At 47.5% G+C, this 25,441-nt stretch overlaps 1 protein-coding gene across 1 annotated transcript; it reads left to right on the top strand.

Annotated features, from left to right (window-relative positions):
- Positions 1–19,659: 19,659 nt before the first annotated feature.
- Positions 19,660–24,977, top strand: IQCJ (IQ motif containing J). The gene is given in 3 exon segments (XM_062583012.1): positions 19,660–19,745; positions 20,803–20,883; positions 24,713–24,977. Coding segments are annotated over 3 exon segments (432 nt in total).
- The last annotated feature ends 464 nt before the right edge of the window (positions 24,978–25,441 follow it).

Consider the following 25,441-nt stretch of genomic DNA (forward strand, 5'->3'; position numbering starts at 1 on the left):
GGAGCTGCTCAGGACATCCCTTGAGCTGCAAGTTGGAGCCAGTCAGCTTCACAACGCAGAACGTAACTTCTTCTCAGGGCAAGGAGCAAAGTCTCCATTTCTAGAGAAGAGACATCTTGGGCCCATGTGAAAGTGCTCAATTTAAATAAATGAAACCACTCAACAGAGCTTTCAAAAAACAAAACTGAGCTTTTCCTGTTTGCAGTTATAACTGTAAATATAAATAATGAAATTGTTTAAATGATTTATACAGTATCAGTTTACTTAGCAGTAGGGCTTATTAACAAGGAAGTGCAGACAAGACAGCTCTGGTAATCCAAATGATAAATTATTAATATTCCCATTGAAAACACGGACTTACCTTTTGGAGTTACAGCAGTGTACTGGGGGAGACTCCTTGTGAAACTGCCTTCTTTGCAGCAATGCTGTCCCAGGCGTGTGTCAGGTAAAGGGAAGTCAGCCAAGCTCTTAAAGCCAAGATCCTTCCAGACCACAAGCCATGGCAGAAGCAATGATCACCTCTGGTGGTTGGCTTGCTCGTTCACTTAGAGCCCTTGCACTCTTTTTTTTTTTTTTCTTTTTTTTTCCAGCTATCCCATGGAATTTCTATCTTGTCATCTTCCACCTCTGAATTTCAGCATGTCTGTATGCTTATTATTTTCTTTAAGATTATTAACAAGCTTATTAACTTATTGCGTGGGGTCTTTGCAGTTTTCCAAGGCTCTGTGGAGGTAAATATATTGCACATCTCAGCATGGCTCAGGCAGGAGCCTGCAGCACTCGCCCTGCTGCCTGTGGGCATTCGTGCAAGATTCCCATGGCTGAAGTTCCACCCCACAAGACAGGGGTCTTGAGACGAATATAAAGAACACATTCGTATCTACTATTCTCACTAAAACCCCCAAAACGCAAGTGTAGTGGCAGCAGCTGTCATTACACATCATCTGAGCACCTTCATCAACATTTGGCTGTATTTTATTTCACCAGAAAAAGGACCTCTTTGGACGATACAATACAGCTGAGCTGTTTTAAGCCTCTGAGGGTTCAGAGAAGGGATGGGAGTACTTGTGTTAACTCTGTGCTCTCCTATTTATTGTGGAGCAAATATTGTGTTTAGAACATGTTCAAGCAGCTAAAAGGTCTCTTCACAATTTAAGACCTCTGTACTTATTTTAGCGGAGGCTTAAAGTGTCCGGGTCGTTGTGTTCCCACAGTTGCATTAGCCGGTTTAAGAACCACTGGCTACCTGCAGCCTACTGTCTTCTGCTTTTGAAATCCGCCTTTGGGAGAGGGTAGCAACGTCCTGAAAGGGACAGCTGAAATAATTGTGATTTGTTGCTGTGGAGCTATAGGGGGTGCGGAACCGTGCACGAACCAGGCTGCGGAAACCTTGCTTTTATCAAACCAATTGGTATGAAAACCCAGCAATTCCGACTGTGCATCGTATGCATCCAAATGAGAACATATCCCACAAGGTTGTTCTGATTTATCAGCCTCATAAATATTCACCATGACAACCCAGTTTCTAGAGTTACAGGAAACTGCGAATTCATTTTGGGAATTAGTGTTGATTATAATAATTTGTGTTTTGGGCCCAAATATGTAAATAACTTCTATAGGATTATGATACTGGAGTTATTTGTCTCTTGTTCTGACAAAATACCAAAGTTACGCCACCCAGGAGAAGTCAAGCATTTCTGCTAGCTTTGCCAAACAGTAATTTTTAGCAGGGATAAGCTGTTTTTGAAATTATTAAGGAATTTCACCTGCAAAGATCTATTCCAAGAAATGCAAAGCAAATAAGTTGGGGAAACCCTCCTCTTTCACAAATGTTAGAGAGAACAGATCATGGCCAACTAGTTTCTCTGAAGGTACAGTTCTATCAAAAAGCTACCTGAATTTCAGAGTCTTATCTATGAAGGTGACGCTCTTTCACGATTAGTTTTATTAAGCTGTTGTGTTCATGTAGCTCCAGAGTGAAAGCAATTCACATGCAGCCACAATAATGCTTGAAATTATTTAAATCCACTTTTTTTTTTTTCACTTCACAGTGAAGGCTGCTAGAGTTCATATGTTAATTCTGTTTTTGACTGCATCTGCTTCCTAGTGGGAAAGTCTGAATTAGCACAAAATTTAATTTGTGTGAAGATATTTCTAGTTAGAAGGAAGTTCACCTTCCTGGTCATGGTTCCTGATCAACCCCTGTTCCAGCCTGCTCTTAAGGCCTTCATGGTGTCCTGGCCATAAATGTTCTTGTGCTTGTTCTTGCACTATGTGAGAAATCCATTTTTTTTTCTTTCAAAATGATCTGGGACTTGACTAGTTTCAAAGCAGACAGATACAGACTGTGACTAAAAGCACCACTGGTTTCCACCTGGGGTGACATTTGTGGGCCCTCCAGCTCGTGGCTGAATTGCCCTGATGTTGTTCGGTACGTGAGTCCTCTAGTACTGCCTGTCGCTTGGTGCTTGGCCCATAGGTTCAGGAGTTACGAGGTGGTGGGATGGACCGACCCGCAGGTGCACACACCTGGACAACCCGGTTCTCGGGGAGCAGCACTGAAATAATGAAAAAATTGCTCCTCTAAGGACCTCCACCTGGATAATTAGCCTGGAGCGAAGCCTTCTGTGGCAAGGCGGAAAGCCTCCGACCTGGGACGAACGCGCCGGAATGGAGGTGGCGACCGCGTAGTCGCAGCGGGAGCGGTGCAGAGATTGGCGGTGTCTGCAGGGATCTGCGCAGGTCCGTGCTCCGGAAGAGCGCACAACGGTGCTGTGGAGAAGGGCCTGATTGCTCTGTGGTTGCTCTAAATCACAATTCCGCCGTGACTGCAGCTTTTCTCGCCCTGTCTGGCTTAAGCACCTGGAATAGGTGCCAGCATTTTGGCCAAAATGAATGATTGCTCAGCAGTTGCTTTGCGTACATATTCATTTAAATACATGGAATTTCTACACATTATCTACAACACTGTGCTTGAAAATAAGAGGGTGTATTTTTCCTTCCTCTCTTCTTTCACTTCATTAAGGATTCAAAGGAGAATTTGCCATTTGTCATAAAAGGCATAACAAAATTCAGATTTTACTTTTGGGCAGAGCACTCCCAACTTCTGCAGGGAGCATGTCTAAGCAATCGCAGCTTTTTTTTTGCAACAAGGAGGACCCTACAGTCCCACAGACAAGCATAACTGAATCACTGTGACTTTCTACGTACAGTGAAGCATAAATCATTGGTTTAAACTCATGCTTGGGTGTGAAGTCTGGTGATAACTTTAATCTGCTGTATTTGTGCAAAGCAGAGGTTGAGGGATAAAGCTTGTTTTTTAAAGAATCACTTGATACAAATGGGCTTTGCTTTTCAACAGGAGAAGGAAAATTTTAATTCAGAATTAGAGTATTTTGGAAGGCTATTTATAATCATGCCATGCAGCAAAAATAACACAGATAAATGGACAAAATTAGAATGTCCTATTTTCTCATAGCAAGGGCTTATTCCTTCACCTGGGAGGGAGGCAGTGAATCGCAAGCCCAACAAGCCTCCTCAGCGCAGTGATGCTGAACCTCTGTTCTCATCCTAATTCCTTAGCAGAAGCTATCTTCCAAGAAGCTGTGAGTATTTGGGGAGGGAAAGACTGGAGTTATAAACACTTTAGGATTTCCATTTGATATATTTTTTTCTCTTCAATTTGTTTGTTTATATTATTAATCGATCTGCAGCACTCTGTAGCTGTTACACAGCCTACAGCACTGATTTTACATTCAAAGTAATTAGGAATGTGCATGGGAACTTGTGGCTTGGTTTTCTTTCCTCCTGTAACAGGACTTTTTTTGCTACCAAGGTTGCATGCTGTTCACCATTTCTTGCTTTTCTTGGTGGACTTCTGTTTGATAACTGACCAGTTGTCGTATTAAAGACTCACCATATAGCTGATCAGAGAGCAAAGCTGAAGGCTGACCATGAAGACAAGCACATTCTCCAGTCTCCAGAGGTGTTTCAAAGCAGATGCGTTGTCTCTTGGTGTTTCTGGTCCACACCGAGCTGAGGAGACTTCGCCCATGGCGAAGGCAGCTAAGTTCTGAGTATTGGATGCTGAGAAATGGAAAAGGGGGTAATGCACCCACCAAATGGGCTATCTCAGGTTAACAACACACGCGGCTGGGTGAATATAGGCTGCACTGTGAGTAGATGACGTATCATGGAAAGCTTGCTAGGGGACAGCACGCTTGGTTCTCCTCTCCAGGAAGTGGGGCTGGGGCAAGCGCAGCCAGGTGGGCTGAGCAAACCTGCCGTCCCTGGCTCCTGTGGCTCAAGGATGTGCACCCCGAGCACCTCCGCTGCTGGGGGGGAAGCAGCAGATGCTTCACTGCCAGAGACGGCCTCCACCCGCAGTGGGGCCAGGCCATGGCGAGCCCTGCAAAATGTTGGTCCCGTTGCGCTCGCAGGTGGAAAAAAACATGGTCCTCACTTTCTAAAGGGAGATACCTCGAAGCAAACACTGTTTCTGAACACACAACTGCCATTTGTGTGCATTGCCTAGGAAACCCACTCTGCACACAACAGTTTATCCCGCAGGTCCTTGCTACATACGCTATGGTGACACTTAGTGCTTGGATTTTTGTGCGGGTACTTAAACCCCATAGTGAATATTAAAATGGAGAAAATGCTCTATCTTTGATAATGAACATCAAAGTGGAACGACCGTGCCCTAATTTGGAGGTAAAGTTTCTGAGGGTGGTGGTGAAGGTTGAGGGCGCTGGCCTAGCAACAAGCAGGCAGGAGCACCCTGGGGAGCAGCATGTTAATTCCAAAAGGATGATGGAAACCATCATTGACTTCATCTGTAAATAAAGCCCTAACAGCCTATTTCTCAATGCTGTTGAATAATATTCAAAGGCATATCTGCAATTTAGAAATCCAGCATGTGCCCCGATGTCTCAGCAACAGATCTGGGCAGTTGAGTCATATTTCTATAGACATTACATAAAAGTAGCCATAGCAATGCTAATTTGTGTGTTGTCTAGGGAGCAAATACAGATCGTCAGAACAAGACTAATCTCCCTCTGTTTTTTCTAATAAAACAGAAGAACACTAAATAATTAACATAAACAAATGAAAACTAATTCACCAATTTTTAATTTTTACCCAATTGCATGATCCATGCTAATGAATAATTTACAAGGCAGAAACGAATATAAAATTAAAATATTTCTCTGGGGTCTGCTGTATGTGTTATCTGAACATCCTATCTGACTGTTCATTTATATAGAAAAAAGAGTAAAAAAACAACCCTAGAGAAAACAGCATTCAGCATGAACCAGGCTGTAATAAAAAGAGCTGCAGACTCCAGAGGTTTTACTATTTCCTTATAGACCTGGGATCATTTGTCTGAGGCTGTTTTTGAATTATTCATATAAACGGTAGCTCTTTGCTTTCAGAGATTGAATGCAACCAGCTTCTATCATACGGTTTCACATGCCGCTTTTCTGTTTGCATTTAGGTTTTTTTACAGGGTGCCCTTTATTCAAAGGCTCTGCTGGATACTGCAGGATTCGATCAGCCAAACATTAAACATTAAGAACCTGTATTGTGGTTAACACCGAGGTTTCACACAGCAAATAAGGCAGCTGGTGGGAGGGTGAGCCAGAGAAACAAGGGAATGTAATAACTGAAGAGCTAATAAACGTTGGAAATAATGCTCTACTTCTGCCTTGACTTTGGAGAGCTACCACCAAGGAAAAAGTATTTGTTATTTTAGCTGCAAACGCTCTATGTTAATTGTGAGTCTTCAGCATGTTGATGCCCCAGACCTGTGTAAGGCTGACAGAACATTACATTCGCACCGGTGCCTCTGTGTTAGCGTTTTAGTTTGGATCGGCAGGGTGCCTTCGGAGCAAATTTCCCAGTTGTCCTCCCTTACTGTGCTTTGACTCCTATCATGGAACGATTTTGCACTGCCCAACCTATATTCGCTCGGCGAAACAGAGAGGTGCTTGCCTATAGGACCAGGTAATCGATGTCTCGGACTGCTTGTGGGACCCCCTGTTTTGCTCTGCTGACCTACTCGTCCTGTTACACAGCCTGTCATGTAAACGTAGCCATGGATCAGACCAGGGCCTTGCACCACGTCTTCAGCCGTGGGTGAGAACCCGTGACGCTATGCAGGGAAGTGCAATGGCCTCGTCTTCCTACCCCCGCACATAACTGATCATGGCAAAGATTATGGAAAACAGCGAAGGGAACACCTTCTGGGCCCATCAGAGAGCACTCTCGATCCTGAAATACAGGTGTCGACTGCCCTCTGCCTAATGACAGCTACAACTTCTGGGTGCAGCTGCCTGTCTAGGTGACTACACGTGGCTGCAAATTTGGCTTCCAGGATACGTCTTATGTGAAGGACTTCTAGTTTTTCTAAAATAAAACCTAAAATTTCAGTATCTGAATGTCCAGTTAATAGTAGTAGGAGAGAAAGAATTCCCTTTGGCTGCCTTTATTTTTTTCTCAATAGCTCAAGGAAACAGTTTGCCAAATAACATTACTTTAATTTTCCTCTAATCATCAAATAGCAGCATACTTATATCAAGTGCTGTGGTTTTACTGTCATGAGGCGGAGGATATTCAAACTGGAAAGCCGCATGAGCGACTCGTTTGTACTTCATCCTCCTACGATAGTCATGTAGAAGACAGCCTTGTCTCTCCATTTTCAACTCCATTTATTAACTCTGCCAATTTTTGAGACAAGAGTGAAGATCTAAACCAAGGAATAATAACAGCGAACTGAGGTTTACCTCCGCAAAAGACCATAGACTGATTGATAAAAATACCTCTATATGCTTAAAGAAAAGGGGAAATGGAAAAGTGAATACTCCTGCCTACAGTTTAATTCATTCATGTTGTTTGTAGCCAGCAGTTCAGCAGGATTCATCTGGTAGGTAAAGAACACATTTGAGACAAAAACTCTCTATCCAGACTAAATAGTAGCTTATATCTACATTACAACAACAGCCCACCAGAAGCTGGACTTTGGCCAATAGCTCAGGAGTTGCAGCCAAGCTCGGGCTGGGGTGTCCCGGGCTCTCTGCGTTGGGACGGTATTGGACGATGTGGCAGGTCTCTGCTCCACATCCTCGTTGTGCAGTATTGGGATTCTATTTCAGAGGCCGTCTGAAGGGTACCTGCAAAGTGAAAGTGTGTTTTATGGTTCTGTCCTGCATGCTGAAAGCTGCTGCAGCTCACTGTAGGAGAGTCAAAAACCCAGTCTTGACTTCTCATAGCAAAGGCTGAAGCTTTGTTCATCTAACACTAAGAAAGACTTTGAGCACATACTAAAGTTCATTCTGTTCCTGGACAACTTATTGACATGTTTCTGTGTCCTGTTTATGAGGAAAGTATCTAAGCAGACGCTCAAAAGCCAGCTGGAGCATAAGGAATTTTTTTGAACTGGGACCCTTTTGTTGTCTGGGTTCAAATCCAGGCTGGCTAAGTTAGAGGCACCTTGAAATGAATGAGAAGACACAGCAGGGAGGAAGCTCTGTCCTCCGACAGCTCTCTAAGTGCATAAGAACTAGAAGTTAGCAAAACCCTTTTAAGATACCCTCTTCTGGGACTTGCCTGGGACAAAGATGTTCTGTATCTTTCCTGTTCTCTGAAGACCTGTTACTTGGTATTTTGTCTTTAATATTACGGAGTTTTGGAACAAAATAAAGATAACAAGTGTAGCCTCTACTCAGCAGATCGTGTTCTGGTCATGGCTGGTCCTGCAGCTTGCAATGGCTGGGGAAATGATTTTTCTAAACCTCAGAGGCTTAGCTAGTTAGGAGGTACTAGACCTCGATAGAGCAAATCACTTAATAGTCTGGCTGTCTTCAGCCATGTTAACATTTATGTTAATATCAGAATGCAAGGATATTGCAAGTGGCCGACTCAGGTGCTAGTGTTACTTGCTAGAAACACGGTAGTAGTACAAATAGCCAGCCTTTAAATACCCTGTAAAGGTGAGTATAATAGATGTCTTTAAACTGTACTGTCCAGTTTCAAAAGCTATGAGGAAATCTTCTTCTCAGTGTTCTGGAAATGTATTTTTTCTGTTACTTTTCAAAGAGTCATAGGTCTGTTTAGCACATCTGTGCACGATTGCAAGTACTCTAGTATTTTATCATTGGGTGTTCAACTGCAGTAAAATAATTTGAGTAAGAAAGATCCTGTCAGTGCTGTTTCCCTCTTGATAAACTCCAACTGTGGGAAGTAGTCTGAAGCATTTGGTGGGAAGAGGAGGAGGAGAAAGGAGGTATTCTGACCTACGAATGACTTTGGGTTTAGCCTGTTGATGGGTATCAGGTTGGAAGCATAACTTCTAAGAAAGCACTTGCAGTTTATTGTAGCCAGCTATTTCATTACAGCTAATCAGATTGGTAAGGGGCCATCCTGATGTTGATCTGCTCCAGGTGAAAAGCATCCCTGCGATACAGGGGATGCAGTTGCTAGGCGACCACCTTCAATTAAAACATCTTCTCAGCTATCCACACCATATGAGAGAGAGAAATCAGATTTAACTCCTCAGGAGCTCAGGCAAGAACAGCCTGTGAATCCCTCCTCCTTTGCACTGCCTGTTGCTTTTCCCACCCGTTGGTAATACAGACTTTCAGAGTGTTATTTCAGCTCTGGCTGGGTTAGTGAGGCTGCTTACACTTGGCATTAAATCTTCTCAGGGTTGCAAGCTTCTTGCCAATGTCAGACACCTCTGAGGACGGAGAAGGGCTCTGACCTTAGGATTTTTGGGGGGCTTCTGTCCTAGGAAGCATAGAAATTTGACAGGTTCATCCCTAGCCTCAAAAGAGACCTCAAGTCTAAGTCCTGGAAGACTGCTGGTTGTAAATAAAGTCTGCACAGATAAATTTTTCAAAACGGATTGAAGCCTAGATTTTGAAAGGAGTTTGGATGAGCAGTTCCCACATGAAGACCATTGCAGTAGACCAGGGCTTCAGCTGCCAGCCTGGCCTGAAACTCCTGCGCTATAATGGAAAATGCTGTATGTTTTCACAGCCGAATAACAGAAACCTGCCTTGTGAGTGCATTGCCCTAGTGCTGTGTGTTCCAGTAAGAGGAAGTTATGCTGGATCCAGAAAGGCAATAGCAGAATCCCATGCTAAGAGCTGTGCGGTTTGGAAGTCGTCTCTGTGATTTTTTTTGCAAATAGTTGAGTGAATATTAGAGTTAAATTCAAGCTATTCCCGATCTCCAGTGCTTTCCAGAGGTCCTTCCAGGGCAGTCAGGACTTTACAGCCCTGACAAGGAGAGGACACCGGAGCAGCAAAGGTCCGAGACTTCCTTTGCCAGAACATCAGAAACGTGCTCCCAGCTGGGCCACCTCCCTCCGCCCTTTTCGCCCTGACCCGCCGTTTCCTCCCGTCTCGAGGACTGCAACGCAGACAAGGCTCTTTCTGATACAAGCCTTCCCACCAAAGCTTGGAAACATCCTTTCACTCCTACGCGCCACAGACTCTCTGGGTTTCCTCCTAAAAGCGGTACTAATATTGGAAATTTATGTCAATTTTAGTGCGTTGTTTTCAAGCCTCCCTAGAGCTGGAGTAGAAATATGAGGAGGTTTCTTTTACAAACTAGAAATATTTGCTGTGTGATTTTGTGATATCCTAAATTCCCCAGCTGGTTTACTGTTTGTAAAAGATAAAATAATAATAATAATAATAATAATAATAAAATAAATGGAGAACATTTGGGAAGCTTAAGTGCCACTGAAGCACAAGACAGGAGTGGAAATATAAGAATGAGAGGTCTTTTATGTTGGGAAGCTCAGTGATTTCACAGTCTGCAAATCCTGTTTTTTATTCTGCAAAATGTTCAGGTGCCTGAATTGTGTGTGGGGATTTTTATTTTTAATAATAATAATAAGATCAAGGTGTTTAGCTTTTTTTCTTTTTTCTTCAAAAAAAAAAAAGAAAATTTCAAGTATCCTACAAACAAATCGTGGCTGAGCTACTTCTGCCCAAAGCAGCTAGGGAGGACCATGGCTCTGCTGTGGAAGATGCTTCAGAATATTTGTGTTCTACCTCAAGAAGGTTTTTTAGGGCCTGCACAGCTTTTAGAGGAACCCAAAATCCAGAATACTCTGCTTCTCTTTTGAAACAACCTCCTAACCACTTTCCTGGCTAAAGGTGACTGTCCTGAAGGAAATAACGTTAGAAGCTTCTGCATACTGGATTTTAGAAATTAATACTGAAATGAAGAAAAAGGCAAACATTTGTTTCATTGTATTTTTACAAGGTTTTACACCTCCGCCCTTCCACTGTTTTGAAAACAGACTGCTCAGCACCCCCCAGCACCTCCAATTACAAAATAGAAACAACCTGAATGCTTAATAGCAGCAGAAAAGTACCAAAGCTGTGAAGTAACTAAATCTTAGCTTTTTTAAATCAAAGAACTTTGTGTACCTTTTGTGCTCCTTTATTACTTGTCATGTGTTGCTCTTGATGGGAAGAAAGTCCCCACGGCCTCTCTGCTGTTAAATAGAATTTCCCACATTTGCAATTACATGTAATTTTTATATAGAAAATGAGATAGGTTGGCTTAGATGGGTATGCGGAAAGCTGCTGCGTCGTGCCACCCCCCCCCTCCCCACCCCAGGATTCATTTAGCTGCAGCCAATGTCCTAGAAACACAGCTGAACAGTTTTGTAATTTGCCTCTGAGACTAATCTGCAGCCATCTTTTTAATGGGATTATAAATTATACGCACTTTATAACGAGACTACAGTAGACTGAACAGTTGCGTTAATGACTCTTATCAAGTGATTAACTAGGAAGACAGGGCGCAGAAGAATAGACTATTTCACCTGCGAGCCTGCCATGGGAGCATCTTTATTACTTGTCTAATTAGCACAGCACCACTTCGTAGTGGTCCCCAGCAGCGCTACAAAAGCTAGAGGAATTCCTGCTGCGATCCTCGATTTCTGAAACTGCGCCGTGGCCGTTTCGGGTTGCACCGGGGTGAATGGCCAGGGCATCCACAGTCCCCTTGGGAAGGAGCTTTAAAAACCACTTCGCAAGGTTCCCTGTGCCTAGGGAGCCTCGTACACGCGGTGGCCAGCGCCGCCCCATGCGTTTGCTCCCTGGTTCACATGCAGCGAGCTGCAGGCTGGAGAGCAGGAAAACCAGCTGGTGGTGGTGGGACCCAGTGAGGACTGTGGAGTTTGCTTTAGCCTAGTCTCTTGCTGCTCTTGCTACCGATTTCAACGCCCTACGCGTGTCTCTCAGCTTCATTATGCCCACCCCTGAAAGAGATGAGATGCAGGTTTGCTTCCCAGGAGTGCTGAAGAAGCCTTCTGACCACGCGGGGCTTGCAAGTCCTTTTAGTTAGATACAACAGAAAAACACAAATCTCTGATAGTGCCGGGCCCCAGGGATGTAGTCTCTGGAGCGGATCACGAGGAGTGCTGGTGCGGCTGGATGCTGGGTGCTGGCCTCTTGGAGAGGTTTGACTTTGCATGACGGTTTCTTGGTTAATGCAGCTCTCTGTAGGTGCCTGGCTGAAGGTGTAATGGTCTTCATGGCTAAGCAGTTGCTGGATAAGAAATATAAAATTTTCCATTTGTATTAGAAAATCCTGTATCCTTTGCACAAGAGGTGCTGGGAATGGAGAGGAAGGTAGCGCGGGGATGGAGACTGACCTGACTTGCGCCTATGGTTTCCAGCAAACACGGCTCGGCTGACACATTAATAAGCGACCTGCTGGTTTCGTAGCGTGTTTACATAGAGAGAAGCATCAGAATGAGTGAGCGGTTTCATTATTATCAGCGTGGAGAAGCTATTTCTCATGTTGAAGACAAACATGAGAGTGTTTGGTGGAAATTACAATACACATAAAGATTAAGACCCCAATCAGAACTGCTCGGTCTGCAGTTCATCATAACAGAGGAAATACCGTTTATGTGAGTGCACATGTTCTTCAGTGAACCTGAATTATGTAGCTGCAGCTGCTCTTCTCCAGGGTCCTCGAGCAGAGATTTCATATGGCTGACAAGTGACTGCTGGTACCTTTGCTTGGGTGTCTTGCAAGACAGAGACTTGCTCCCTGGCCAGCCGCAGCTTTATTCAGCTGACAGCAAATATCCCACGCGTTTCTTCCCCAAATCTCAGCGTTGTCAGGTTACTTCTTGTTCTTTCCACCGCGCCCTCCCTCTCCCGCAGTTTCACTGCCGAGGTGCTCGGTACCGAAAAGGACGATGGTGCTGAACCACGCTCCTGCGTGCGAGGGAGCTTAGTGCCCTGCAGAAAGTTAGTCCTCACTTAGTGCCTCACGCCTGGGATCCTACGTGGGCTGAGTGCGCTGCGCTCAGGTGCTGTAGGAGTAATTCCCTGGGTGAAGAAGCTTCAGTTCTCCCCTGCTAGCCTTAAATGCCTGAAAATGAGAGCAAAATGTGGCAGTGCGTCTGCGGGGTCAGGCTGGGAGCTGGGGGCCGGGGAGGAGCCAGCGTTGCTCCTGGTGCTGGGGCCGAGGACGACGCTCTGTGGTTTTAACAGCAACCTTCTGATTCCTGAACTGGTTCGACAATCTTCTCTTTTTTGTAAAAATTAGCAAGCCAGAGCCGCATGCTGAAAAGCTGAAAATTGGATTAATATCTTTCTTTTCAAACAGTCAGCTGTTGTTTTCATTAGAAGCAGTAAGCTCACGAGCTACTAAAAGAGCTGCCTACTTCTTCTGGGTGGAGGGAGGAAGAATTTCCCTGGGAGTTCGGAGGCTCGTTCTGTCACGTCCAATGTTCCCCCTGCCTTCCCCTTCCTGGTGTGCTCGGAGCGGCATCGGCTTTGCTGTGATCGCCTCAAATTTCTCTTAAAATAAAGCTGGATCCGCCCGCGACTTGCGGTGGAAACCCGTGCGGGAGGGCGGCCCCACGGACGCGCGTTCCTTCCCGTGGCATTGGCAGGGTGCGGGCTTGTGTCCTTCTCCTGAGAGCCACCACCGGGCCTGACCGCCGGTGCCTTCGTAGCAGGCGCAGGTCTGCAGCCCTTCGCATCTGCACCCGGGGTCGGGTGAAGCGCAGAAGTCGAGAGGCTTCGTGCTTCCCTTGGAAGCAGTGTGTTTTGAGGCAGAAGTGGTGTTAAAAGCCCCGACCGCGGTGACAGCGTTGGAAGGCACAGGCCTTTTAGAAGGCATCAGACCCGGCTCTCCAAGGGCGTTCGTCGCTGCACGGGGCTCCCAGAACGTGACGCCCGGGGGCCGGGAGCGCTGCGCTGCATGCGACGGAGAGCGGGGAATTAATTGCTCCGCAGGTCGCTGCGCGAGCGCTGCGGCGCAGGCAGGCATCGCGAGCAGCACCGCCGGGCCGCCCCGGGGACCCGCTGCGGCGCTGCCCTTGGCACCCTCGTCGCGGAGGGGCTGGGCGAAAGCCAGACCCGTCAGCGGCGTCTTCCCTGGACGGGGCCGCGGAGCTTCCTATCGAGTCTGCTTTCGGTTAAATGAGGACTAAGGAGAAGGAAGAGCACGAGCTGCAAGAGAAACAATTACATATTGTATCTGTGCCCTAAAAAGGGCTCAGCCCTGACTGCAGCGGGGAGGCGTGAGACCGGCTCGTCCCCGAGCGAGGGGAGCCGCGATTCCTGCGAGAAACAATCCCGAAACTATCACGATTTGTGATAATTCCGGCTGCATTGTTTTTCCCCCTGCGGGACCATTTCTCAGGAAGCTCTCATGCAAGTAATCCCAAATCTGACTCACTAGCTTCAACCTGGGCTCTGTGGAAACCACAGGTCTCAATCCGAGAGCAAGCCCAAATTGACGTCTGGATTTCCAGCCTTTAGAAAACAAGTCCCCTAAGCTGGAAGGATTTCTCAACGCCTTTCCAAGGTGTGTTCCACCACTGTATGTGTGGGGACATACTATATACACGTTACGTGCAAGGGATGGGCTAAGACTGGCGGTGGTACACCCAATTTCGAAAGCACTCCACACCCAATAAGAAAAACATCACGCAGAACTGGGCCAGTGAGAAGCCTTGGAAGCCTCAGCAATCAAGCCACATTTTGCAGAGGACCTAAGGGAATCTTTGGGAAATTAGGCCGTATCCTGTAAAGATATTAGCTAGCAAACTGGCAGGAAAAAAATGTTTTTGAAAAAAATTCGCGAGAGTTGGCCTATGCTGGAGAAATGGGGAAAGCAATGTGATCCCTCTTCTGAAGGGGGAGGGGAGAAAGTAGCAATTGCTGCTTTGCAGCCATAACTTTGATTCTTAATAAACTAAGAAAATGCATATATTGAGTGAAGCATCTCTTAGTATCCAGAATAACGGAAACGTGAGCGATAAACTGCGGGAGTTAATTGCCTAATGGCTACTGTTCCCCTAAGTGCTCCATTTATCAGCCAGATCTTAAGAAATCTTGCTTGTAGCACCACTGCTTAGTCATTACCCTGAAGAGCCGTGAGGCCTCGTGCTCATCCCAGTGGTGCTCTAATTAGCAGTAACTTCTCCCAGCGTGAGCCGTTGCAGTCCTGCCTGCCCTCGGTTTCCTGCTCTTGGCCTGATTTTCCGTGCAATGGGATGCTCCGTTACCCTAGCAGTGCAGAAGGGCCAAAAAAAGGCACAAAAGGGAAATCCGGGCAGGATGTGATGGAGAGGGATGTGAGAACTGGTGTCTGCTGTTGATTAGCGGTTAATTAACCAAAGAAGGTCAGAGCCTCATTGCACAGATGAAAAGCATGAGCAGATCCCTCCCTTGAAGGGGTCGCTGGGCTGGACGGTCGTGGTGTGCGCAGGAGAGGACGAGGAGGACCACGGCCTCGCGCCGCCTCTCCCTCCATGGCCTCTGAGATCGCTTCCCAGCCTTGCTTTGAAATCTGGATGCAAAACTCAGTGAAGCAGGTTTAAGTAATTCTATTGATGGTGTAATTTTTTTTTAAAGTCAGCTGGTAAATTGTTGTGACAGCTATGGATCGCAGAGCCCCTGTAGCTATGTTAATCTTGTGCCATTAATGTGCTTTTTTTCAACGTTTGTAGCTCAAATACTCCAAAAATGGAATGGCCTCTGCCTTTAAAAATTGTGCTAAAGATTAAAAAAGGAAAAAAAAAAAAACTGATCTCCCCAAAAGAGAATTTGATTCCTAAGCACCCTTCCCCTTTCCTTGGGGAAAGGACCGCGCGCGGTCGGGGCGCAGCGGTGGTGTTTCTGCCCGCCTCCGGAGGAGGCGCTGGGGCGCTGGGGGCGCTGGGGCCGACAGCCCCGCGCCTGCTCGGGCTGCGGCTCCTCGCGCCTCGCTCGGCCCCCGGCACCCCGGGCAGCCGCTCCGCGGACAAACGCGGCTCCCGGGCGCTGCCGGCCCCAGCTTCTTGCGCAGCCCCGCGGCTCTCTCCGGGGAGCAGCCGCGCCGGCGCGAGAGGGGACCCAGAGAGCGAGGAGCAAAAGCCTTCTCTGCAAAGGAGCCCGAGCTTTCTATCCGCTTTAGGCTCGTTGTGTCCCATTAAGGGGCTTAATTAACACGGTGCGTGACAGACCTTGGCAGGCCAAAATAGGGAATCTGCGTTGTTTAATTCGGGGCCACAGTCTTCTCCGGGAAAAGCGGGCAAAACACATTTCTGGATCCCCCCCCCCTCCCCCCGACAGCTCTGCTTCTGAATTATCGCCCTGATACTCTCGAACGGGTTTGGAGTTTGCGCGAGAGGGGGAGAATTATGAGCAAGTCAGAAAGCAGCGGCAGAGCTAACGCTGGCGCTGGCGGCGCGGCGCGGCAGACTCAAGCCTTGCCTTCGAGACTAATCGGCAAAGCAGTCACCGCTGCAAGACTTTCTCCCAATAGCGGTAAGCACGCACACAGCAGAGTGAGCAGCTTGATAGTGAAAGGAGGACGCAACCCGTGCAGCTAGGAGTCCAGCAGCGAATCCCGGGGGTGAAGGTCTCCCTCGTGACGACCCTGCCGCGAGCCTCTGCGACGTCGGGGTCCCGCAGCGGATGGGTGGCCCGTGAGGACGAGCGCTTAGACGCGCTGCACTAAGCGCCTGTGCTTTCTGATTTTCCCCTCCCAATTTTTTTTTAATCTCTGCTATGATTCTGAGTCTTGCCTCACTCCTGTCCCGTGCTGAAAAGCGCAGTAAGGCGGAAGCAGAGGCGCACGAAAGGGAAACCGTCAGTGCCGAGAGCAGTTTAGAATGAGCAAAACCCAAGATGCTTCACGGGCAAAAAGGAAAGGAGGGATTTTTCTTTTAACAGGAAACAAAAGTCGTCAGAATATGAGCTCTAGCAACACACGTGGATGTAAAGGGTTGGGAGTAACACGGGAAGCAGACTATTTTAGGTAATTAAAAGCGGCTGGCGTGTTTGGAAAGCGCCTCGGCTGAGGCCGCGGGCTTTGTGCTGGGCTGCAGACGGCCTGGGGATCGCGACCGGCGCTGAGCGCGGCGTTGATGGAGTCGCAGGCAGAATCCGCAACGAAGAGCACGCGCTTTTCTTTCCTCTTCTCCGTGGGTACGGGCAGCCCCCCTGGCCTCGGGGGGAACTTCGGGGCCTAGCAGCAGACAAGAGTCACTCTTATAGGTAAATATTTACCTGGGCGTGATTTAATAGCTGCAAATTCCTTTTCACTCCTTAGGCCTTATTCTAATAGCGGCATTTTGAAATGTATTTCTGCAAGTAGAATTTAGGGACTAGCGCTTTTCAATTCTTTGAATATTTATTTCCCAAAGGCCTCCACGGCCTAGAAACATCCAGGAAATATTTTCCTTGCTAAACGGCCTTGCGCAGAGGTCGCCTCGCTGCCCCCGGCTCGCCGAGCCCCCGAGCGGCACCGGCCCCGCTCACGGTGGCTTGCCCCGGGGACCGGGCAGCTCCGTGCGCCGTGCTGGGGAGACTCGGCCCCGGCAGCCTGAAACCTGAAAAATGCTCAAGGCGGACGAGTTGGGTTGCCAAATTGTCGTGCTGGGCGTGCACGTGGGAGCCAAACGCAGCTCACCAGCGGCGAAAAAGGCAAAGAGACTGTAAATTCTCATTGCAAAGCAAACGCGAGCTTTTATAGCAGTTTGGACCGTGCTGAGACGTGGCTCTTCTAGGCTCTCCATAGACTTGAGCCCTCCTGGTCTTTTCTGTGCTATAAGCTTACAGCACTACCAAGTAATACTTCACTCATTGCAATAGCCTGGTTTTCCTAACAGAACAGATCTACAGGCTGAAAAATAATTAATGCACAAACAGAATGTCCAAGTTAAAGACTGGAGAAAGGCACTTTAGTTTGCTTTCCTCGAAACCAGTCTTGCCCAGCAGGCTTTCACTGCTTTCTTCTACTCAGGCATCTATAGCTGTGTCTGTAGACACCCGGTTGCTATTGAAGTCTGTATTCATCTGATGTAGGAAAATGAAAACTGCAGTAAATTTTACAATATGTTTACATTATAACGAGGTTTATAGCAGCAGCGTAACTCATTGTGTATTCCAGCAGAAGCATGGATCGCTTCCAATTTAATTTTCTGAAGTTAGAGTTTGCAGCTGGGTCACTCCCGGCGTAATCTGTGAGATGCATCTGCTAAGGCCGCGAGCTGGAACAAGAGCAGCCCCGCTGTCCGCGCAGCCCATCATTACCGCACGCGGGGTCCGAGGGCACAGCGTCAGCATCGCTTTGTGTGGACGCAGCAGCATAGCTGGCTTCATAAATTTTGTTGCAAGGAGCAATAATCAATACTTCATGTTTAATGACGCAAAACCGAAATTAGTATAGATTTTATGTCTTCTCCTCTTCCAAATTATGCAAACATTACTAGCCCCTTTTGTCGTTGCTTTATATTACTGCTTTTATAAAGATTGTCCAGTGATGTTTAATTGAAAGATTGAATAGTCAAAAATGTCACAACCAATTTTACTTTTTACTTTTTTTTTTTTTGTTCGGTCTTCACCCTTAGGTTAATAGAAAATGATGTCAAACACAGAATATGATTTATGTAAGTCATGCAGGTTTTGTCACCCAGAGCTACATATAAAGTCAATTGCAAATTGTTCTCACATTCTAAATTACCTTATCTAGCTCTGGGATATGCTAAAAAAGTGACTGGTGGAATAATATAGGAAAATAAAAGGTTTTCTTATGAGCTGAACTGTACTTCAGAGAAAACAATTTTGGAAGTTTTCCTGTTTTTTTAATATGCAGGAAGAGCGTATTCCTCAGAATGGGCCAAGAAGGGAGGGCAAAAGTAAGAAGTTTCATGACCGGATTATTTCCAGCTGCGGGTTAGTTGTGAGCAGCAGTGAGTCCTTCTGACCTGGCCACGGCGCTTGATCAGCTTGCGCGTGTCAACAGAACAGGGCTACAATGAGGGGCCCAGAGATACGGGCAAGGACGGAGGGGAAAATCTGGCTTGCCATCTTGACAAATCTTGCTTATGCATAAAACGTATTTTGCAGTAATAGTCCTTCCAAGGCTGTGAGGAAATGAAAGGTGTATTAGAAGTAAATCAGGAGAATTACGAAATTGTCACCCTCAGATACAACCTGAGCGGCCCCTCTGCTCCTTCTTTGAGGCCCCCCTCGCTGAAACGCTTTCAGAGCGGGGAAATTTTTTCCGAGCGGGGAAATCAGCCCTCGGAAATTTTAGGGCAAAAAGCTTCCTTTGTGTATTGTAATCGAGAGCCGGAGACGCACCCGCACGTAAAAGCTGTGGGAGAGGCCAAGGCGGCCAGGCCCACCGGCGGCTCTGCGGGACAGCCGTGCCTGGCGTTGCAGGAGGCCTTTCTGCAGCTTGTCCCGGGATTTCTGCCGCTGCGAGAAGCAGAGGAGGGAGAGAGCCGTGTTTCAGGGGCTAGAGGTGTCGTAGCTCGGGTTTCCCTCTAGGTAAGCGCACGTCAGTCTTGCTCAGAGGCCTGATTCGTCTTTGGATTACTGGTCGGTCTCCTCAGAGCTGCCTGGCCCATGGGTGTGTTTCAATGCCAGGAAAATAAACTAATACAAATCAAAATCAGCTTTAAAAATTGGAGGTTTTCATCTGTTTTGTTTACAGCTGAATTTCCTCACTGATTACTAATCACATTTTTCAATTTTGGGTCAATTATAAGTCTTTCCCCCTACTCCCACCCCTTCTGAAGAACAAAACTTGTGCCAGTCAGAAACGATTTTGCTTTTTAAGCCACATCTGAATGCCGAAATTCTCGGGTTGATTTGTCCTGGCCCCTTAGCGTGGAGGCAAGGAATCCCAGCTGCGCGCACGGAGTTAAACTTGTGGCGTCTCGTCTGTTCAGAACGGGATCTGATGCAAATAGGCGGGTGAAGACATCAAGCTGCACATCTCACCCAGCAACTTTCTTAATTACGAGACTGAATACTGTTTGATTGCAGAACAGAGAGAAATGTCAGGAAGTGGCAACGGCTGCTAGCTTGCCTCTTATCAAGACCATCTCTCAAATCAAAGCAGCCACATACCTAGGAAAAGAAAAAAATACTTCCCTCTTTCTGTTTTCTGCTCTGGCTCTCATTTTTTGGTAGGTCTGGTATTTCTTTTCACAGCGATGTACCGCACATATTGATAAATATAGCAGCCTCTTTGTACTTATTTTGGATGTCTAAATTGGAAAGCAATTTTTGGCCCTTGCAGGAGGGAACGTTTTGTTTAATGGTTAGCTCACAGCGCCGTGAGGTCGAAGAGCCGCCAGCGTCCGGCGAGGGTTCCCACCAGCACACTGAAATGTTCTTTCTCTCCTTGTAGGAAGAACTCAGAAGGCTCCAGAACACCTTGGAACAGGTCAATGATGGCAAATATTTACTTCAAAGGTAAATCTGGGATTTCACACATGAAATGGCATTTATAAGGCAACAGTTAAATGTTCCTCTAGCACAAGTAGCCCAGAGAGGGTGGCGGTGGTGTCTGTCCTGCACAAGGAGGAGCTGGAGCCCGAACCGGCAGACTGAGGGGGACGGGTGTCTCTCCTGAGCACAGTCGGGGAAAAGGTGTAAAACGTGATCCAGCAGCCTGGTGGAGGGGTTTTCTCCGGACGCCCGTGCTCTTTGAGGGACCATCTTTCGGTGGTAGACTATGCTTTCTGCTTGGTAACATACTGAACCTTTCAAGAATGTGCATCTCTCCCATAAACGATTCTTGTTTTTAGTTACAGGAGGATAATTTCTGAAAACTGCTGCTGATTGAATGATGTAATTAAGTGTCCAGTAAAGTCTCAAAATAACTGCCGCAGGTTGGGGTCTCATCTTACAAATTTTCATGCGAAGAACTGTCATTCGCGTTGCTAGTTCCATCCAAAGCAGTGTCCCAAAATACTTGATTTTTTGTCTTCTAGCATTTTAAAATTGCTTTGTCAAAACAGTCACTTTGCAGCATCAATTCCTTGGTCATCTTTTATTACAAGGAATTTTTTTCTTCATATTCTTGTATGGCTTTTGCTGATGTAATTCATTTGCTACCAGCATTACCATTGTTACTTTCCATTTTACTCTCCAGCTTTTCAAACCTAGCCCCAGGGGTGGAAGTTAATTTAGCAGGAGTATCTATTCTATTTGCCAATGTTTTTTATTTGCAGCAGCTTCTTTGCTGGGTGTGCCTGTCTCTGGAGCCATGGCATCTGGGAGGTTTAGTGCTGAGATTTGCAAAGAACTCAGTCAGGCTCCAGTCTGGAAACGGGATTCAAATCCTTACTTTTTGTTAGCAGTCAAATGGGGCCGCACGCCGGGACCCAGACACATCCATCCAAAGACAGCAACACCTTTAAATAAGCAGCTCATGTATGGTCTTGTCAAAATTCCTGAATTAATTTGCAGTGGTTGCAAAAATGTCATGCTGAGACGCATTGAAAGCATCTTCTTTTCTCTTTCATAGCCATCAGCTTGCCATGGATGAGGAAAATAATATTGAAAAATATCCTATCAACTTACAGCCCTTGGAATCAAAAGTGAAAATGTAAGTAGCAAAGAAAGACTGTTGTTTTGGTGCTTGACTGCAGCTGGGATTGCTAGATTCCTGGACCGTGGAATCCCGGCTGTATTCTTCTGGGCTTTCTATGGAACTTTAACTATAAAAAAAGCCTTAATTTGGCAAGGTAGTTAAGCTCTCATCTACCTTTAGACATGTGAACATTCCCTTTGAATTGACTTTCAGATGTTGAACTTAAGTGTTACGCTAATTTTGTAGCTTCCTGTGTAAAGCTAGAGACTATTTTGAGAACCTGCAGATTTCTGACACGTAAAGACAATGTCCTCGATGGAGAAAGCACAGGAGAAATCTCTCGAGCGGTATTTTTCAGAGCTGAGGGGCCGGGTGAAGTTCCTCAGGGAGCCGCGCAGGGCTCCTCTGCAAAGGGCACCTCTGGTGTCGCCCTGGGAGGAAGACCCGAGGCCGAAGGCACCAGGGCTCCGGGACCGGGGGGAGCGGCGCCGTTCTTTATCGGAAATAAAGCATTCAGCCGGGGCGTTGTGAGTACGTAGCGTGTAGCTGTGGCACCTGGGAGGGAAGAATTAAGCTTCTCTTCTTCTCCCGGGAGCAAACTCCCGCAGCCTCCCCAGCGGAGCGGCTGCAGCCTTCGCGGCGCGGTCCCCGCCTGCGCGGCGGTGTGCGCTGTGCTCCGCTGTGCTGCCAGGCTGCTTTGTGCTGTGGAGCAAACGCGGTAATACCAGCTCAAAATTCAAACTTAAATTAACTTAAAGCTCAGCATTTAGAGCCTGTCCACGTGTCCATCCGAGGAAAGAAATCCACTTTCGTGTCCGCTCAGGTGAAGTGCCCTTCCTCACTGAACCTTTCTGCGGACAAGCTTCCCTTACATCAAAAAATGTGGATGTCTTTACACTGAAGACCCAAACTATTTCCAGGTGAAATTCTGTGACGTCAGGCAAAGGACGTAGCTTTACACAGAGAATTTTATTCATTGCTATGTTTCATATTGCATTTCATTTTTGGTTGAAAAGCTACAGCTAACTTGCTATAAAGCATGTTAGAATATTAACGCTGCATTAAAATATTAAAAGGACATGAAGTTTCCGATTAAAATCCAGCCAGTGCCTTTTAGTCATGCAAATATACGTCGGATGAAACAATAAATTTTCAGGGAGTTTTCTAGAAGGTAGTTATGCTTTAAACTCAGTATTGCCTCATACTTTAAAAGGAAAAGTACATGTAAATATAAATATGTAAATACTCCATGTAAATATTATGCAGTAAAGCATGAAACTGAAATAATGCAAAGTATAAGTGCTTTGGGTGTGAATATGTGATTTTTTAAATCAAAATGCATTTACTGAAAGCTCCTTCATTGATACACACATTTGGGAGCCTTAGCAGATATTTGTGTCGCTTTTAAAGCTGCTGCGCGGAGCGAACACGAGCCTTGCCCCGCCTGGCTGGCTCTGCGGCGCACCTACCCTGGCGACACCGTGGCGGAGGCTGTTTTGTTTCTGATCTTGTACTCTTCCGAAAAACAAACAAAAACGTGTATTTGATCTCACTGGGCCTTAAGATGCCCCAAATGCCCTCTGTTTGGGGAACTTTGTTCCTTGAGCTGCCTGAAAATTCCCGTCCCAAGAGGTGCCTCCAGCTGCCTGCCGTTCCCAGCGCTCCCGGGAACGGCCCACGGGAAGCGCGCGCGGCCTGGCGTGGGGCTCGGCCTGAGGACCACCGTTTTCCCGCTCGACTTGGGAATACACAGCCAAACGCCTTTCCAACCTGGCTGAAGGCTAAAATATTTTCCTGACTTGTGGAGATGCGGGCAGAGAGGGCGTCTGCACGGTTAAAAGGGCAAGGTGAGGAGGTGTTCGTAGGCCGAAGGGAGCAAAGGCGTCCCTTGACGCAGGCGTCCCTGCGTGTCCCTTGGTTCGGCTCCCACGGCGCGCGGGGAGACCCCCTGAGAAAGGCGCGTCGCCCGCGTTTCACGCGCTGGCGCCTGAGCCGGGCGCGCGTGGTCGGGCTGGAGCTCAGCGCGGGGCTGCGGCAGCAGGCAGAGTGGCAGCGGCCGAGCTAGCGAGGCCAGCTGGGGTCCACCGATGCCGGCGGTGAAAGTGTGGCCCTGGGCAGCTTAGAGCAAACGCTGAGTGCGTAACCACGGCCTCCGGTGGGCTCGCCTCAGTTGCTGTGCCCCTTCTGCGGAAGGCAAGCCTCTAAACCTGCAGCGGAAATGCTGAATTACACTCAGGAGCCTTTTCCTCGTGCTGACCATGGCTACAACCAGCAGCCATTGGCTCTTTTCCATATCCTCATCCCCTTGCAATGGTGTCCAGCACACTCTGCAGACCTCCTAGGACCAGCTGAGCTTTGGCTCCTAAGGTGGCAAGAGCATCAGCAGGGCTGAGGTTCAGCTGTGAGAGCTTTTCCACCTGGAGGAGCTGCTGGGCACATCCAGCCCCTTAACACCACACAGGTGTGGAGGCTTCTGGGTGCTCATCAGCCTCCTTCTCACTACAAAGCTGCCTGGAAGAGGAGTAGCAAGGGTTTTGAATGCCCTAGCCCTCATAGATGGGGCTGCAACAAGCTAATGAGGATGACTAAGGGTGAGATACTCCCCAACACCTCGGGGAGAGCAACCCTCCTGCCCAACAGAGCATCGGTGAGCAGTTTGCTGCCCAAACCCAAGTGCAGTGCACACCATGCAACACAGCCTTGGCATCTCAGGTACCTACAGGCTCCATCGCCTCTGTTCTCAGCAGCCAGAATTGCAGCCTTCACCCTCCTCAACCTCGTGTTCTGTGTGCTCCTTCTCTCAAGTCCCCTGGTGTGTGCGTTCCCCGGCCCCTGAGGAAGGGGCTGTGAGCAGGGAGATATGTGCATGCCGCCTCTGGCTGGCTCAGCAAGCAGAAGAGGGGCTGGGGTGTTCGCTGCTGGGCCCCGTGCTGCTGGGCACCTTCCCCGTTGCTCAGGGCTTTGCCTGCTGGGCAAAGCTCGTGCATCAGCCGTACGTGGCAAAGGAGCCCTGAGAGGCAGGGATAGGTCCCGCGTGCCTTGCCTCAAAGCCGCTCCTGCTGTGAACGCTGCTTCAATAAGGGAGACCTCCCGCCGCTGCCGCTGCGCCTTCCCGGCCGCGCCGGCGATGCGTCGTGCCGCTGGCGAAGAGGCGAGGCCGGCAGGCCGGGGCTGTCCGCTCTGGGCGCCTCGGCCCGGCGCTCGGGGCCCGCCGGCCGCTCGCTCTGCGCCTTCACTTAGAGCGCAAAAAGTGAGCTTTCCTTTAAGCTAAGCTGCTCGCGGTCTTGTTTGAAATGTGAATTTCTTTGTAGAATTTTACATGAGACTTCAGAAACTTGATCAAAGTTTAGAAGATGAAACCAGAGCTCCCCGCCTAATCCCCGCACGTTGATTTAGAGTACTTTTTAAGTCCCCAGCCATAGCAGTACAGAGATGATTTAAAGGATGCTGATCTAGCTCTGAAGTTGCAACTGTATCTACATTATAATCTGAAAGCTGGTATAATTATAAAATTTTGAATTCTTTTAAACAGATAATTGTATTTTACTGTCTTTGCAAGATGTAAGAGAATTGAGTTAAATATAGTCTAGAATTCAGATTACTCCTGTAAACTGAGGGATTTGGAATAAAGAATTACTTCTCCTGAACAAATATCTCAAGGTTTTCGAGCAGCGGCTGAGACCTGTGGTAGGTAGTTATCTGTGAACATTCTCCAAATAAAATAAACAGTGCATTTAAAAAAGAGCACCCAACCCAGGACCCCCTCTTCAGTTGAGAATACATATTTGAAAGCGCTTTTTGCTCATGCATCCACCCACGGCTGTGCTCTGATTTTCACCACCAGCATTCAGCGAGCATGGCGTGACTACCTGCAGCGGCAGGACCTGCCCCACCACGACCCGCCGGAGAAGCGCAGCCCTTCGCCGCCTTCCCTTGCGTCCGACAAGCTCAGCAGCTCCGTCAGCATGAACACCTTCTCCGACAGCAGCACGCCGGTGAGTACGCCCCGCGGGCCCGTTCTCCTGTTCCTACTGCCGCCTGCGCTCCTTCCCAGGACTATCGCAGAAATGAGCTATTTGGCGAAAGCTATGCTGTTGACTGATGATTGAAGAAGGATTTTTAGGGGAATTGTAGTGTCTCAAATACACGTGCAAGCAAATACGCGTCTTTTAGATACAGTTGAAGGTGCAGCTGCACGTTCATCTTGGGTTAGTGAGACACAGGTCTTAGCAAGGTTGGTTGGCTGATGGATATAGCCAATAATAGCAGCGGCCTGGATGGGAAAAGGTGATTCCATGTGGTGGTTTGTTCCCTTGCAGGAAGGACACGTCTTCAGGGAAACAGGTCTTTCCCATTTTGTGTTTGTATTCTCAAAATCAGGTGACAAAGTGTGGTACTGTTCTCATAAGTAAATGTGGTTTCTAAGTGGTTTTTTTTTTCCCTGTAAGAGAATTAGAAATGCTGATCTAGGAATCACAAATTAAATTTGATTTTGGAAAAAATATTTAAGCCACCTTGCAGACTGCGGTGACTAGTGGCAGAAAACTATACTTCTGTTTTAAAGATGACTGTA

This window comes from Rhea pennata, chromosome 9 (assembly GCF_028389875.1).
Source record: "Rhea pennata isolate bPtePen1 chromosome 9, bPtePen1.pri, whole genome shotgun sequence".
In the NCBI taxonomy this organism is placed as follows: domain Eukaryota; kingdom Metazoa; phylum Chordata; class Aves; order Rheiformes; family Rheidae; genus Rhea; species Rhea pennata.